The sequence below is a fragment of the Protopterus annectens genome, chromosome 12.part0 (assembly GCF_019279795.1).
Source record: "Protopterus annectens isolate FY-2018-M chromosome 12.part0, PAN1.0, whole genome shotgun sequence".
Lineage (NCBI taxonomy): Eukaryota > Metazoa > Chordata > Ceratodontiformes > Protopteridae > Protopterus > Protopterus annectens.
In genome coordinates this window covers 254783741-254801823 of record NC_056746.1, presented here as the reverse complement: position 1 = coordinate 254801823, position 18083 = coordinate 254783741, and the positions used below count along the sequence as shown (strand labels likewise).

At 37.8% G+C, this 18083-nt stretch overlaps 1 protein-coding gene across 1 annotated transcript in view; it reads right to left on the bottom strand.

The window, feature by feature from the left end:
• The window catches only part of LOC122816489 (ankyrin repeat and fibronectin type-III domain-containing protein 1-like), a 2048587-nt gene that overhangs the window by 324974 nt on the left and 1705530 nt on the right, over positions 1 to 18083 (bottom strand). Inside the window, exon 12 of the mRNA XM_044089320.1 lies at positions 13545 to 13677. Within this exon, the coding sequence (XP_043945255.1) occupies positions 13545 to 13677 (133 nt within the window). The remainder of the gene's footprint in view (positions 1 to 13544; positions 13678 to 18083) is intronic.

Sequence of the window (18083 nt, the reverse complement as noted above, 5' to 3'; positions counted from 1 at the left end):
AGGCCCAGATGCAGTACCTAACTTTTGGTTAAAAGTATTAACGTCTCTGCATGAGGATTTAGCCATGAGTAAGAACTATTTATGTGTGCACCCTGGACAGCAACCTGGCTAAAAACAGGCAAAACAATTCTCCTTCTTAAGAGTGAACCTGCAAGCTACCCTAAAAATTATAGACCAATAACTTGTCTTCGAACGACATATAAACTATACGTGGGAATTGATGCCGACAGAGTTTATAGTCATTTAGAAGAAAACTCAATTATGGCAGTAGAACAAAAGGGCAATAAAAGAAAGTCATATGGAACAAAGGATCATTTGTTGTTAAATAAAGTCATACTAGAGAACTGTAAAAAGGGGAAGAATTTAAGTATGGCATGGACTGACTATAAAAAAGCATTTGATAGTATCCCACATTCATGGATAAAAGAGTGCTTAAAAATTAATAAGGCACACCCTACACCGATCAACTACATTACAGTGACCATGAAACAATGGCAGACCACTTTACAACTAAGTCATAATAAAAGACAGATTATTATCCCAGGGATAAAAATTCAAAGGGGAATATTCCAGGGTGACTCTCTCTCATAGGTTCAAAGGTGTGTACTAGGCTAATGGACCTGGAGCCTTTACAAGCCTAGCCCATAGAATTACCCTGACATCGTGCCACTCAACCTTAGTTTCCAGTGCCTCTGTCGAGTAGAGCCACTGGAGTGATACCCGGGGTGAATTTTCTATTTCACATCCACTCACCAAGATTTCTCTTGAAGAGGGCCAGTGAGGTGCTCTGCTTGACATGTATGGGAGGTCTATTCCATAGCATGGGCAGTCTCTGGGTTATGAACTTGTCCCTCCAGTACGTTCTGTTGATTGTAGTAATGAGGGTGAGGTCTCTGGAGCATGTGGTGTGGAGGGATTGGGATTTCTTTAGATGTAGCATTTCTAACAGAGCTGGGTCAGACATGGCTTTATAAGTCAAGCAGAGATCACCTCTAAGTATGCGATATGACACAGGGAATAGTTGGAGTTTTTTGAAACTGTCAATTTAGGACAAGTGTTTAAGGCCTAGGATCCTCTTTGTGAGGCACTTTTGTGGCCTCTCCAGTTGTTGCAGGTGTCTAGTGAGGTACATGCCAAATGGGGCATTGTACTGGATGATTGGCCTAATGAGGGAAAAGTAGAGGGAGACAATGACCTCTTTCTTCCTGGATCTAAATCCCTTGGTAATGAGATGTGCCATATAGAAGGACTTTCTGACCACAGTGGCAGTGTGGTAGTCAAAAGAGAGGTTGCTGTCAACCTGTCTTCCCAGATCTCTTATAACACCTTCTGTGTTCAGTGGACTACCATTGATGTGGTAGATCATGGGAACTGGGTTTTTCCCAAAGGGGATGATGACACATTTTTGGCATTGAGCTTAAGGCCATGGTTCTGACACCAGTCGTTGGTCTCAGTGAGGTCTTTCTGTAGGATGTCAACATCACTTGGGGAGTTAATAATGGCTCTCAATTTGCAATCGTCTGTGAACTTTGTCAGCCAGAGTCCCTTCATTTTGGACTGGACTTCTGAGAAGTAGATACCCAACAGGAGAGGACCCAGGACCGATCCCTGTGGACTCCACTCATGACTGGTCGGCAGTCTGACTTGGAGTCAGCTACTTTCACACTGTGGGTTCTACCTGTGAGCCAGTTTGCAACCCACCTAGTGATATAGGGGTTGATGCCTAGCTTAGTGAGTTTTTCTATGACTCCAGAGTGGGGAATGGTATCAAAGGCCTTGGCCAGATCAAGGTAGGCTGTATGAACCACCTTGCCTTCATCTGCAGCTATGGTAACTGACTCAAAGAAGTCGACCAAGTTGAGCAGGCATGATCGACCCTTCACAAAACCCAACTGTGTGGGATCCAGAGTTTGGAGATTCCCTATATCCTTGTTTATTATATCCATGATGATGCGTTCCATAAGTTTGCATAACAGACTTGTCAGGCTAATGGGGCAATAGTTCCCAGGGTCTGTAGTCACTCCTCCTTTGTGGAAAGGGATGACTATAGCAGTGTGCCAATCGGTTGGGACAAAGCCTGAGGTGAGGCTGTGATTGAACAGGGCACACAGGTTTGGTGCCAGTTCACTCTGTAGTTCATGTAGAACACAGCCAGGGATATTGTCAGGTCCCATAGTGGCTGTATTCTTGGCCTTGGACAGTGCTGTTTTAACCTGTGCAGCAGTAGTACTGGGTGCCCGACAATCTACTAGTATTGTGATTGGTCCTTTGGAAGGGGGGGGAGTTAGCACTGAATATGTCGGCCAGTATATTGGCAATATCTTTTGGCTCGGTATAGGAGGTACCATTGCGTAGTAGCTCAGAGAAAATCTGGGAATTGCCGTGGAGGTTCTTTACATAACTATAGAAGGCCTTGTGGATGTCTTTACTATCTGCTGCAATTCTATTTTCATAGCTAGCTTTAGAGGATTTGATGAGGGATCTCAACTTGTTGTTAAGGCTGATAAGGGAGTTTTTCCAGTCTTGGAACTTCACCTTATTCCGCATCAGTTTCCTGCTTCTGTTGTAGAGTTTGTTTATGGCAGGGGACCACCAGTTTGGCTTCCTGTTTTTGGAGGAGAGCACCTTGGTTTTATTGGGTATGGCGAGATCTATGCATTTATGTATGTGTTCATACAGTGCATTGGTGTATGATTTGGCGGTCATGCAACTATTCTCCATTTGCATGGGTGCCGTGAAGTTAGCCACCACTGTTCTTAGGAGCCCAAAGTTAGCTTTGGAGAAGTTTTTCATGGTGGTTACCTTTGCAGGGGGTGTGGGAGGGATGTGGATTTCCAAGGTGATTAGTTTGTGGTCGGATCTAACCAGGGAGGAGTTGACTATTGGTTTAGATCAATGGTCGCCCATGTTAGTAATGACCAGGTGAAGGATGTTGCTACCTCTAGTGGGGGTAAGAACAAGCTGGTCCAGGGCATTGGAATTAATGAATACCAGGAAACATTGGGCAAGTGTATTGGTACATGAGTAGTTTTCCCAGTTAATGGAGGGGTAGTTGAAGTTGGCCAGTATGAGTGTGTTAGTTTGGACCCTAATATTCTCCAGGGTGCTTAGGAACATGGTGTGAGTCTCCTGGGTCATGGTTGGGGACCTATAACAGACTACAACCTGAATCCTTGTCTTAACCAATGTTAGCTGCACCTGAAGTATCTCTGATGCATTATGTTGGGCTACCAGTCTGGAGGTGTGTGCATCCTTTATGAATATGGAAACACCACCACCTCTGGAACTTCGGTCCAAGTACTGGGGCCAAATGGTGTGGAATGAGTTATAGCCTGGTAGTGCAGGGGTGCTTTCTGCTGCCTTGAACCAGGTCTCTGTTACAGCACAAATGTCGATGTTCTTCATTTTAAGGAGTGCTTCTAGTGAGTGCATTTTGAGATTTAGACTTCTAGCATTGAGCAGCATGACCCTCAGATTCCATTTGTTTGTAGCTGTTATGGTGGTAATTTGGTCTTTGGGAAACCACCTAAAAAAGGCACTATAGGGGTGGGAAGAGCCCTGGCCATTATTCAGAAGCCCAGGGGTGAGAGATGCCAGCCATCTCTGGCAAAGCATAGAGGTTTGTCAGTCATGTCATCCCAGGCAGACAGATACTGGATCCCCTTAGAATGACACCAGAAACTTAGCTAATTGTTGAAATCAATCATTTTCTGCTTGTACTGTGGTATCATTCTGGGTGATGGTGGGATGCTGCTCAGGGCTAGGGTCGTACCCGCCTGGGCTACATAATCCGAGAGCTCTTCCATGTCTCTTTTCATGTAGTCCAGGGAGGTACATCTCAGGTCATTCACACTCACATGTACAATAACAGAGTCATATTTGTACCTGTTGTGCGTGCGATATATGGTGGATCCTGGCACTTGACAGGCAACTGACTGTTACTTTCTCCTTATTCAACCTAGTGAATGGGACATCAGTGTGCCTCACTATTGAGTCACTTATGACTGGTGTTCTGGGCATATTGTTTTGCCTTATGGGCTTTGGTTGAATGGCACACTGTTTAGGAGAGTTATGTGTCTCGTGATTAGTGTTGTGTTGTGTTGGTCGAGTGTATTTCTGCCTTGGATGTCACCAGTGCTATTCTGCCTTGCCATTAACCCATTAAGCTGTTTACTTAACAACTTAGGCCATGGCTACAATTTGGCTCATAAAAAACAACAAAGTGTAAAGACTTCTCATACTCTCTTTGTCGATGATTTAAAACTGTATATCTCATCAGATGAGGAACTGAAAGCACAGCTGCAGGTTGCCAAAACTTTTTCAGATGATATAAGAATGTCATTTTGTCTTGATAAATGTGCAAAAGGAACCTTTAAAGCAGGAAAACTGCAGCACCAGGAAACATCAGTTTGGGAAAATAATGTAATATAAATGAACTTGAGGAAGAGGGAGTGTATAAATATTTGGGAATTGATGAAGGATCAACAATTAAACATGAACAAATCCGAATAAAACTTAGTAAGGAATGCTTTAGAAGACTTAAATTAATTCTGACATCTAGGAACAAAATCCAGACTATAAACCAATTTGCTCTTCCTGTCCTAACTTACAGTTTCAGAGTGATTGACTGGCCCCAAAATGTGTTCGACAGATTAGATAGAAAAACAACAAAAATGCTTCATGCTCACCAAATGATTTATAAAAATCAGTGTATACCAAGATTATATATTCCCCATTCCGAAGGAAGGATGGGCCTTCTTGAAACTGATTACATGTATAGATCTGCAATCGTGGAACTCCACACATATCTGCTGACCTCACAAGACCCAAATGTATTGAACGTCTTGAAACATGAGGAGAATAAATCTAAGATGACTTCTCTGCTTAATTTAGCAGAAGCATATCTGCATCAAGCAGGAATGGAAATCAAACCAGAAGTAGGTAAAAATCAGGCAGCAACTCAATGTGCCAAAAAACTAAAGAAAGAATATAAGGGGAAGGACCAGATGAGAAGGCAAGAAATAAGGAAAAAGCGTAAATATAGTTGCAAGTATAGAAAACTTCTGGAAGAACCTCATGTTGGTCAGGAATGAACACAGGAATGGTTAAGGAGAAGTGAATTCAAATCAAAAGATGAAAGGTTAAGATTGGCAGCCCAAGATAGTGGGCTACATATACACTGGTTTAAAAAGTCTATTGAACATATGGGAGAAAAAGAGAAATGTAGGTTTTGTAAAACCAAATTGGAAACAGTCGCACACCTTGCTGCTGGGTGTGACATACTAATGGCAGAAGGACTGTATACTGAAAGGGATAAGAATGTGGCAAGACCATTGCACTGGGGACTGTGCAAACATTATGGTATTGAAGTGGCTGAAAAACACTGGAAACATAAGCCACAAAGCTGTGATTATATCACATGGGATCACCCATTGCCAGCAATTCAAATGATAGATGCTAGAAAACTGGCTACAGTGGTCCAAGAAAAGAAGACAAAAGTAGCACTGATCACTGAAATTGCTATACCCAGTGACTACAGTGTCTTGCATACAGAGAGACACAAAGTCATAAAATATCAGGATCTGCAGGCAGAAATGAGATCAATGTGGGAGAAAGATACCCAGACAGTTCCAATAGTAATTGGAGAAACAGGTCTTATAAAAAAAGAGTTTACAATCGTATTTAGATATGTTACCAATCCATATAACCCCACACAAATTGCAGAAGGAGTCATTACTGGGCACATTGCAAGTGCTGCAAAGAGGAATTTTGGCTGACATCAAAGATTGAAACAACACTAATTTCATGAACTTTAATACGCTGCAAATTCAAAAATACCCTTACTAGTTTAATTTTCATGGGATGGTGCAACTATTTCTTCAGCTGCAAAAGGCATTTTGATATTAACACAAATTCATGAGGCGAAAACAACATTTTTTAAGTTTTACATTTTTCAGTATAAGATATCAGCATTTAAAATAGTTTACTCATGATTAGGAATTGAATATTGTAAACAGATCAAAAAGTGGAGAACCGTGTCTGTTGAAATTAAGTTGCTACCAGTATTTAAACCACTGAATTGGCATAAAAAGTAAAGGCACACTGCTAAAAGGCTTGTATCCCTACAAGAAGTCCCCATACTCATTGAATTATTGGCAAAGAGTACTGCTATGTGTGCATTGTTTATGTACTTATGTCAATGCCTTTGATCCATATGTTTGTGGTTTACCTTCCTGAAGTAATACTGTACCAAACTCTTGAAAGTTAGCATCAATTTGAAGTGTTGCAGACTGTGAAAAATCATACAACTTCAAAATCACATATTTTGTAACAAACTTTTTTAATATCACACAGCAACTGTGCAACACAATATTCCAACAGTTTCCAAATGCCATTATTTTATCTGAAAGTTTAGATTGAAATTGGAGGGGCACTGCACTATGTTGAGAATCACATAATAAATACCATATTGTGTGATTTTATATATTGCCTATGGCATGACTTTATTAGATTCTGATTTAAGACCTTCTGAAGTCAAACATGAACAAATATATTTAAGAGTAGTCACACAGATCCTACATTTCTTTCTAATGGCAACTTGGAAGCCTAAAACATTTCAGCTACTGCTCTTTGAAACACTTCTGGTTTTGATGGCATTCTAAAAGGGCATCTCAAAATCCTGTATCTGCCCATAGTGGTATCCTATGAACAAAGCTTTGAGCTAGCTTCATTTCACCTAATTTGTGAGAACCCCTAATTAATATTTAGCATTGAGAGGAATTTAACTTTAAGAGCAGCTGCAGCAACTTCCTCAACAGTTTGAAGGGGATCATGTCCATTTTAACTCCTGTCCAGTCCCTTCTCTAAGAGCTACATGAGCTCTTCTTGGTGCTCATTTAACAAGTATTGTTTCAGGTGAACCCATGATTAAACATCAATACTATAGCCTGTATTTTTGTGATTTCAGAGTTAGTTATATTAGTTCAGAGTTTTTATGCAAAGGTATTCGTAAGGCCTGTCTACCTCACATAAAAATAGTTGTCAATGTGGTTGATTTTAAATAAATGAATGTGTAGCAGCAATGGTAAATGAATTATGAATCACTCAGATGATTTATTTACTTCAAGTTAATGATAGCACGCTGACCTTTCCTTAATTCTTTCTATATTAAAAGATGAACTGAAAGGTTAGTAAAATGGTGAAGAACATGGTCAGTCTGAAGAAAGAGAACAGCTGGGTAGGTATAGACTTGAACAGAAGTGGAAAAGCCTACTTTTGGAAACACTGATTCTTCAGCAGGGCAGAGGCAATGGCCAATTTGAAGAAAAAGCATGGGAGAGTAAGTTACATGGATAGCAGCAGGAGGGAAACTATCTCATTACCAACTTTAAGGATATACTATTTCACAGAATGGAGGGGCTGTGGAACATATTGACTACAGCAGTTGTATGCTTTGTTATATGAAGTGTTTTCCATGGAAAAAGAAGAGAAAATACAAGGTAGAGAAAGAAGAAGAGCTGCAACATCTGAGCAGGCAATCAGATTGTATGTTTAAGTGATTCTCATCTACTGTCATTGTTTTTTTCAACTTAATTTCTGAAGTTGTTTTAGGGTCCTTTCTTCAGTGAAAATACTACCATTTATTATCATGTATCTAGTGTTGCAGTTCAGTTTCATTTCTTCCATTACTTTTCTGAACAGAATGCAAAAGTTTCATATAGTAGTTTTCAATTCCCCTATTTTGTCATAAGAAGAACCTGGTGCACAAACTGCATCATTGATCTGGCCAAAGTACCCAATACTAGGTAGGTGGGAAGATGTGCAGAAAAGGGAAGTCTGAAAGAATCCAATTCTGATAGTCCTTCATGACCCTTGTGCTAGTTTCTAATATATCTGTTGTTACACTAGCATGACAGTACAAGGCAGACATTTATGAATGACACTGGAAATGGAAAGAAATGTGTGAGGTAGCATACAACTGAATACTACAAGAAAGGAACAAAGTACATGCATAATAATTTGACATAAGAATTTTCTTTTCTCTAATATTAATTTGCTGAATCTAGACCCTCTGCTTTGACTATCATACTATTTATTTATTTGAATTTATTTACCAAGATAGGTCAGTTATCCCAATGGACATTTTCTAGACCCAGCCCATCCCATAAGTATGCCACTTATGTTAACAATACATGAACAAAGACAGAAATACATTGTTCAGTATTTGCAGGTTTACATTGTTACTGTAAACAATGGAGATCTAATGCTACATTAAGATTCTCAATAGTGTTGAGTACATTATAGACAAATAAGGAGAAGTATACAGAAAAGGGAAGAATAGACATTATCTCCATAACTGAAACTTAGCTTAAACCCCAAAACCAAGACAAAGACATTCTGCCCCCTGGCTATAATATACTACGTCAAGATCACTTTAAAGAAAAAAGGTGGAGGTGTTGCTATAGTCTACTCAAATTACCTCACTCTCTTCCTTCCTAAGCAACCAGTTTCCTCATTTGCACCTCCTGAAATACTGGTAGCAAACCTCAAACCCAGTAACTACACTACGATCACAGTAGTAGCCATATACATTCCACCAGGGGACAACATTACCCTGATGGAAAATATACTCTCATATCTCTCTCCCTAAATTTCCCCTAAAGAAATTATCATTCTTGGGGACATAAACATTAATTGGGTAAACCTCAATAATCCAAGCCCTCCACATCACATAAATCCCCATGGATTTACACAACTAATTTCTAAACCCACCCATACTAATGCCTCTCATTCATCAAGCTCCTTGATAGATTGGATACTTGTCTCTAATCCCAGCAAATACCATAACCCAGAAACTCTACCAGATGCCTTGAGTGACCACTCACCTATAAAAGTGCTCCAATATATACCACCCATCTCTCTAAACCACAATGGCTTATCACCTGCTGCAAACTTTCCAACTTAAACCCTAACACATTTATAACTTCCCTCTCTAGAAGTAACTGGAATTTCCTTAAACAGCTTACACTCGATGATGCAGTAAATGCCTTCAACTCAACTTTCCTTACCATTTCAAATTCTCTAGCGCCACCCAAAAAAGTTTGGATAAAAGCAAACATTTCACCCTGGTTAACTAAAACCACCCGTACACTTATGAAAACCAGAGATAGGACTTGGAAAATATTGCTACAAACCAAACTTCCAGCAGACCTGCAAAAGTACAAAGAACTTAGAAATCAAACAAAAAAACTCATCAACAAAGACAAAAAGGACTTTTATTATAATCTCCCCAAAACACTAAATTCTGATCCAAAAAAATTCTGGAATGCTATAAACCAAATATTACATCCAGGCAACCTGACTTCACCAAATCCTTGTCCTGACAAGTCACCTGAAGAGACTGCCAATACTTTCAACACCTATTCTATTGAATCAATTTCCAAACTATTTAACCCCAACCTCTCAAACAGCAACACTTCAATCCTCCCTATACCCCCCTCAACCACAAACTCAGTAAACTCCTTCTCTCTTAAACCTGTTCCCACTGGCTATATCAAAACTCTACTCTCAAAGCTCAAACCATGCTCTGTATCAGCAGACAATATCCCTTCTTACTTTATCCAGATTGCTGCATACTCACTTGCTATGCCTGTATCTATACTAATTAATCACTCCATCTCAGAGTCTAAAGTTCCATCTATCTGGAAACAGTTCTACACTCTTCCTATTCATAAAGGAGGTAACTTCACAGAAATATCTAGCTTTAGACCTATCGCTATCTTCTCCCCTCTCTCCAAAGTCCTTGAGAAATGTATATACAAACAAGTTATGCATTATCTTATTCAGGAAAAACTGTTTCACTCCTACACAGCATGGTTTCTGTCCCAAGCATAGTACAACCACAGCTCTACTATCATTTCTGAACACTATTGCCCTAGCCAAAGATGATCATAAACTCATACCTTGTCTATTCTTGATCTTTCAAAGGCTTTTGACACTCTCTCTCACTCTCTGCTACTTAACTAACTTGCAGACCTAAACTTCTCTCCTGATAACAGTTGCATGGTTCTCTAGTTATCTCTCTGATAGGCTAGAAGTTGAAACTAGCACAAAACTCTTGGCATTACCATTGACGACTAACTAAAATTTGATCTTCACATTAACAATTGTATCAAAAAAAAAAACACCAAAAGCTAGGACTCCTGTACAGGAACAACAAATTCCTCACCACCAAAGATAGGACTTCTCTTACCCATGCCTACCTTCTACCTTCCTTAACGTATTGCTCTCAAATACTCACCAAATCTGAACTCCTTCCTACTCACCAAATTAGAATCAACCTACCACAAGATAGCTAGATTTGCAGCTCAACAAACATAAATCTCATCACTGTCTCTCCCTAAAATATTTGAACTGGTCTGAACTACATCACCTGTTCCTACAATCCCAACTCCAAATCATACACTCCATTCTACACTGGCCTGATTTCTGCCCAAGTCTATCTCTTGTCATCTCTCACTACTCCCCCACCAGGATTCTCCTAAGTTCAACGCAAGACCTATTAAAAATTTATAAACTGAAATCCAAGATGGGCTGCAACTTATATAGCTACCATCCCTCTATTGCATGGAACAAACTCCCCCTAGAAATAAGTACCCTGACTCACCCCAAACAATTTATACTAACAACCAAAGACTACTTAAAAAAACACTGTTCCTGCCATTGTACGCACTCTCCCTGACCATTACCTTCCTTTATAGTACTATCAAACTAATTCATAATACTTAGCATGAACTACTTAAATCCTATGCTTTTTTATGTAACCTCCATAGCTTTTTCTATACTCTGGTCCCTGAACTTTTTATGTAACTTCCTAAGCTTTTGCTATACTCTGCTTACTGAACGTTATATTTGGTAAACTTTTTAAACTAAAACATATAATTTACTCTACTTTATTAATATTATCCTTTTGTTTATAGTACTGTTTTACCTGTCAACAATCTGTACACAGTTTGTTACTACCTAAATACCTCTATTGCTATTTTTATTGCATTGTACATTTTGGAGCTTTTCTCCCTGGGCCTCAGCTAAAAAAGGGCAATAGCTCAGTTGGACACTCCTGGTCAACAAATGTAAAATAAAAATAAATAAATAAAATAGGGAAATAGTAGAATGAACAAATTAACAGCAAGAAGATGGGACAGGGAAAATAAACAATGTTTTAAATGTTTGGGAAGTCATCGCCTTTCTTTTCACTTTTGAGTTGATAGAGAACATGAAGATGTGAGGGAAAGGAGGACATGTAGAATGCTTTTTTTAAGAAGCATTTACATGTGGCTGATCTAGAGATAGATGATGTTTACGGGTTTTTTAAAATTAGTGTAAGTGTTACAATGTTGATGGCTGAGTGGAGGGCTTCAACAATTTAAGGGCAAGCCCTGAGAAGATATTCTCCGTTTGGCTTAGCTTCATATGGGGAGAATCCAGTGAGGGGCATTAACAGGTTTATATCTTAAACTGTAATCTATTTATTTTACTGTGAGTCTGCTCATGAAAAAAATGAAGGTTACAGTTTTATTAATTTGAAGAGGAGGGGCCCAGGGAGTAGATCATATCTTTGTTGCATAGGAAGCTATTTGGCTTTGGATAGAACAGAACAGCAGTACTTTCTAATGGGAGCTTGGCTAATGAAGCAATAGATTTTATTTGAAGTTGTTCATACTCAAGACATATTTTTGAGAGGGTGCACTTATAGGGGTAGGCTGTGGGGGAGGCATGACATTTCTTCCTTCTACAGAAAGAAAGTGAGAGATCTTTCTTGAACAGAAGAGTGTTTTGTTTATTCTGTGTTTAGTTTGTTCTATGTTAAATACGAAGACAAGTTTTTGATCCAACATTATTCCTAAGTAATGGAAATGAGTGGTTGTTTCCAAGGGCCTGTAATGTTTAGTAATTATGTGCCACATTAGACTTTATAGTGAGTTGCAAACATTGCTGCTTTCATTTTACTGGTATTAAGGATTAGTTGGTTCTTTTCATCATGCCAAGAGGTTAGTCTGAAGAAATCTACTTAGAGAAGTAATCTTGTAGTCGATAGGTTTGGGCTCAGTCTATACAGTATCATACTGGCATACAGAATTAGGGAACTTCCTGGTATGATTTCTGGAAATTGGTTGACAAATGAAGAAAAAAGACAAAGTTATGGATTGAGCACTGAGGGATTTCTTGTGTGTGAGAGAAGCAAATTCTGATTTAATGGATCTGACTTTTATATAGAATTGCCTTTTGAAGAGATAATCATTCAACCAGTTTTTAGATGTTGAACTAAATCCAGAATTGATAAGTAACTTCACCTGTAGTGAGTGGATAAAATCAAAAGATTGGATTAAATCTTTAAAGGCTACCTATATGTGGTTACCTTTGCCATATTAAGAAGAATATGGTCTGATGATAAAAAACAGTCATGGTGCTTCTCTCAGCCCAGAATCCATATTGGTGTAGGGAGGTATTGCACATTTTTGTAAGTATACTGATATTTGTAAGTAGTCTAATTTTTCAAGCTGTTTAATGGGGTGAGAAGAATTAACACAGCTCTGAAATTGTATGCATAATTTGGGTTTGGTAGTTTCTGGCATGGAAGTAACTTTTTTCTCCATATGGTGAGTATGATTTTTTTTTTTGTTGAACACTGTGGCAAAGTTGTTACACTGGAGACTTTGCAAACATTACAACATGGAGGCTGTTGAGAGCCATTGAAAATGTTGAAAATGTAAACCACAAATATTATTAACAATTATGAAGTAATGATTACATGACATCACCCCATACCAGTAGCTAAGAAGGTATAACAGACCAGCTTTTGTAGTACTTGAGAAAAAGACAGACATAGCTTTGATTATTGAAATTGCTATACCCAGTGACTACAAGGTCTTATGAACTGAGAGACACAGATTGGTAAAACATCAGGACTTGCAAACAGAAACTAGAGCGATATGGAATAAGGATGCACAGATAGCTCCAGTTGTAGTAGGTGCAACCAGGCCAATAAAAAAGAATCTTCAAACATATCTAAATATATTACTGATATAAGTAACCCCTTATATTCTACAAAAAGAGGAGATTTCTGGGTACATTGCAAGTGCTGAGAAGAGCACTCTTATCAAATATTAAAGAGTGCAGCATAACTAATTTCATGAAATTGGTAATTGTGCCCAGCCTTATGAATGGGGTCCATTCCTGTCAAGCTATGTAAAAAACTTAGAGTCATTTGGTGAGTAAAATTTTCACACAGTGCTAAGTACACACCCTACCTATTTTTTAGCAGTGAGAAATTATGGATGTTTTGTAATGGTAGAATTAGTTAGGGTGCCTATGTACAAAGTTAGAGCTATTGCAATACGAATGATATATACAATAGCATGACCAAATTGGCATACATTTACTTATAAAAAAAGTGAGTGGAATTTTCTCTGCTTGTCTTTCTTATCACTAGAAATACATATGAATGTTTTTTAAAGAAATTAGACAGTTTTCAGTCATTTTACCTTTGTAAACCACAGGAAATCCTGCATTAAAGAACAAGAGTAGGAGTCATCCATCTCAACGACTGGTACCTGGTCCTCCTGAGTAACTAATATGTTGTCATCTTTGTAGAATATGGATGTGAGGTACAAGCCCCTAAAGAAAGAAGAGAAACATTAGAAGAACTCTGTATATTTAGATTTGGGGTTCCATTCTAATCTTTATGTGTATTGGATAGCATTTCATTAAAAACAGTTGACAATCAGTTACACACCATAGCTGAAGACTTTTTGATAAAAAAAATATTTATATAACAGCACTTTTCAAAAGGTGTTTAATAAGGAGAATGCTCTGGCTAAGGCTATTGACTCTGGATTAATATTTAGAAGAAAGTAGGAAAAGCAATATGTGCCATCACTGTCCAGCAAAAGTACTCATTTCGAGGTCTCAGTAGCTTAGCTTAAGAAAATGATCTGTTTTAGCAAGAGAACACTACTGCTGATTACAAATGAACTCATGGAAAGAGGTCCGTTCTTGACTCTAGCTGTTTCTGTCAAAACAAATGAACAGACGGGAAGATATCTGTCTACAAATAAGAGTTTCTTCCACAAAATGATTAGGGCCATCTTAAACACTTTTTCTAACATGTTCATTTATGTAGGTCTTTGCATATCTCTCATGTGAGACTTTTTGAAGCACATCATTCATTTCTCAGTACTTTAGGAAGAGTGTGATTTTATACACTTCCCATTGGTATTTGAAAGCATAAAGTCATTAAAATTCATGACCTGGTAAGAGGAGGTCCATTTTCTGTAATAAGCCAGATTATAGGCAGGCAGACATCAGAACCATTTGGCAAGCAAAATTTTCACAGGGTGCTAAGTACTCTCCCCTGTCTATAAAGCACTGTGGTGCCAAGCTTCTTCAGATATTTGTTATCATGATCCCAGATGGACAAGGAAAGATGGAACCAAGGTACATTTTGGTTTATTTTGAGGATTGCTCTCAATTTAGGAGTACAAAAATCTAACAGTTTCTCTCCCTTTTTTCTCTGTCATAATTTAAACCTTTAAAGTTGTTTTTCTTCTCTTTCTTTAATTTTTCTGTAGAAAGCTCTAGTTCCTGTGTGCAGAGCTCTTGTTAACAATTAGGTAGCCCCAGAGAACTTTAACTTATGGGCATTCTAACAAGGCAAATCCCACACCACACTAATATATTTTCTGACATTACCTTTGCTTTGTATATTTATATGCCTTTATGTATACATAGCACTCTATACATTCAACCCTATAAACCATGAATGGCAGGGACACAGTCTGGCTTTTATCTGCAGTGATGTTACACTGTAACCAACCTTTGTGCCACATCAGGATGGCCAGCATGACGACAGCCAGTCAAATCACAACACTGGAGCTACAATCAAGCATATTCTTTATCTTAGGCAGAGATACAAACTGCATCATTGTTATGTGCATCAGTGTAGACTCAGTGACTGTTCAGACAGCAGTAACAAATTCATTATATTATTATTTATAAAACAGTAACAGCAAATTTTGAAATGTATGTGTGTGTGCTTGTCTGTTTAGTTTAGTGAGTCCTATGCATTTTAGTGTTTGCCCTTCCTCTAGCACTTCTTCATTTAGTTCTCCAGGGATTTACTTCACACTTAGTACCCATCACCTCTTTCAAAGATTTTTGCTGGCAATATAACCTCACTCATATGGATTTAGAACCAAATGCATGCTCTGTTCTTGGAGCTATCTAGAAGTTACAGACACATTTCTGTGCCACGTTTAGACTTCCTTTTCCATTTTTCTCCACTTGTAAAATGGACAAACAAAGCAGACCAAATGCTAACAGTACTGTATGTGTGATGCTACTGACTACCCTCCATTTTCTAAATAAAGCTCAACATTTTCCTACTCTTTAGTCCTTGCCAGATGCAAGCATGCCAGAACCATTACCAGTCTGTTTTACACTCCATTCCAAACCACACTACACTAATGGACAGTATGCAGACAGATTTTTGTACATTCATCTTCCACAGCAAATACAAAGTCAGTAAGCAAGTTTTTGCAAGCAAAGCCAATGATATAGCAACAGAAAACAACCTCAGTTGCCATTTGTTTTGTAGGTTGATACTGATGTAAAATTGCAAGAATTTTTTTTCTTATATTAACAGTACAGTAGATTTTCTACATTTCACTAGCACCCACAATACAGAAATGTAAGTTTTGTGGATGTTGAGGTGGTTAAAAATCACAGGCTGAGTAAGTATAGTACCAATATATATATATATATATATATATATATATATATATATATATATATATATAAAACCCACTTTCTCCAGCTCTTACCTCCACTAAACCAGTTGGCACCCTAAACACCAAAAAAGAGCGGTAGTTAAAAGCCAACTGGTATGATTAGCTAGAATTATTTCAGAGGCAGAAACCTTTATAGTGGAGATGGATAAAGTACTTGAAATGTTTTATAAGAGAGGTTATCCCAGTGAGCTTTTAAAAGAAATTTCAAATGAAGTAATGATCTAAAGAGAAGTATAGTTGAAAGTGTTAACCATATGGCTTTAAATGAATTTAGGAACTTAAATACAAGTGATTTTGGATGGAAATGTTTATTTCTGCCTATAGTTTAGATAGTTACCATATAATTGATTGCATATATAAAAATTGCAAAGTTATTTCAGTGATCCCCAGTTAAAAGAAAAACTGGGGAAGATCTTGTCATGTGTTTAGAAGAAACAAGACTTTTAAAAATGATTTAGAGTTCAAGAGGCATGCAAATGCTGCGATAAAATTAATGGTTGGTATTTTTATTATACAAAAAATGTGGTGTACCTCACCCAATGCCAGGGGTGTAGTGCCTTTTATGTTGGAAAAACCTCCAGAAGTTTTAAAGAGAGACTATATGAGGATGTACAAGATATAAAAAGATATATAAAAATAAAGAACTACAACTGTATTATAAACACATATTGCCACTTTTTCAACTCACAAGTTTAAGTCTTTAATTACTGAACATGTAAAATTTTAACCTCAGGGTAGGATTACTTCCAAACACCTTGATCCCTGTGAACTTAAATGGTAAATGAGGTTAGATGCCACCCAGAATCCAGGCTTGAATGATGCCTGTTCTATTAACCCTATTGTAAAATGAAATTTTATTATGGTAATTAAATGTGTTAATTAAGTATGGTACTTGGTTGGTGGACTAAAATGTGATGTGAAGGGCTGTATGATCTTAAACTGTTGTTAATGTGAGTTTATTAGTTCTGAAGAAGTTATGATATGTTAGAATGAAAGCGCTTCACTGTATTTCATTTTATTTAATAACTAGTATTTCAGTTTATCATTGTTGATTGTTGGTCTAATTTTCGTTGAGCACTGCTACAGGTGTTGGTGTTTGTTTGTGTCCTTGGTTTCATCTGATTGGTTGCTAGTTATTGTTCTGTAGGGAGGGTTGCTGTCCTCTGCTCACTGCATCTCAGTAGCTTAAAGAAAAATTTGTTGTACGTTTGTAAAGGGGTAGACTGCTCTGCACTCCGTTAACCCCTACACACTCATCATCTTAGGATCAAAGGATTCATAAGAAAAACAAGGCAAATGAGTCTTGAAACCATTTATGCCTTGCCCTTTTTTTTGTAGCTTATAGGCATAACAGTAATGCAAATGACTGTTACAAGTTATCAGTGGGGTATTATGGATGGAGTACAAATTATGCATACAGCAAACTTTATCTCTTCCATTTGTTTATTGAGTTAGTAAGGGAATGGTTGAAGGAGGAAGTAACTGTAAGTTTTGTGCTCGCATACTACATTTTACTTTTCTAATAATAAAGTTCTTAAGTGACAAGTCGAATATAACAGGAGTAACTAAATATAACATTTAAAAAATGGTTCAGTAGCAGTGCTTATTGGGATTACTATAGAGCAGTGTAAACACAACTCCATGTATCAGTCACTGTTGACACATTTCAACTTTTAAGAAAATCATTGTGCCATAGTAATTTAACAATTCTTCAGAGAGGCTCACTCCAAAATTGCAGCAATACCAAGAATAATTGTTGCAGCTTTCCCACTTGCCTATTTAGCACAATAAGCATATATAAGAAATTCCATAACAGTATAGAATGTGCTCACTTATCCACCTCGAAGATCCAGGCATTTAGAAACACAGAAATTCACAAACATAAAATATTCTCAGTGATCATATATACACATGTGTTTGTGTGGTAAACCTATGCAGGACCAGCAGGAAATTGATTGTGTGGTCATTAATAACCCTTAACATCATGTTTGCAATTGAAACTGGTGAGGACAACAGGATATGAGAATTCAGAGATTACTGAGATGTTGAGGTAATTATTCCTCTGCACAGGGCATTATTAATGTCATAAATAGTATATAGTGGTCTTTTTTGGTGGGAATATGTAAAAAGGAAAATTAGGATAGTAACAAGTGCACAGTGAACAGGTACCAACACACAGAAATGTAAGAGATAGCTGAGTGTAATAAAACAGAGAAGAGAAAGAGAAATATTATT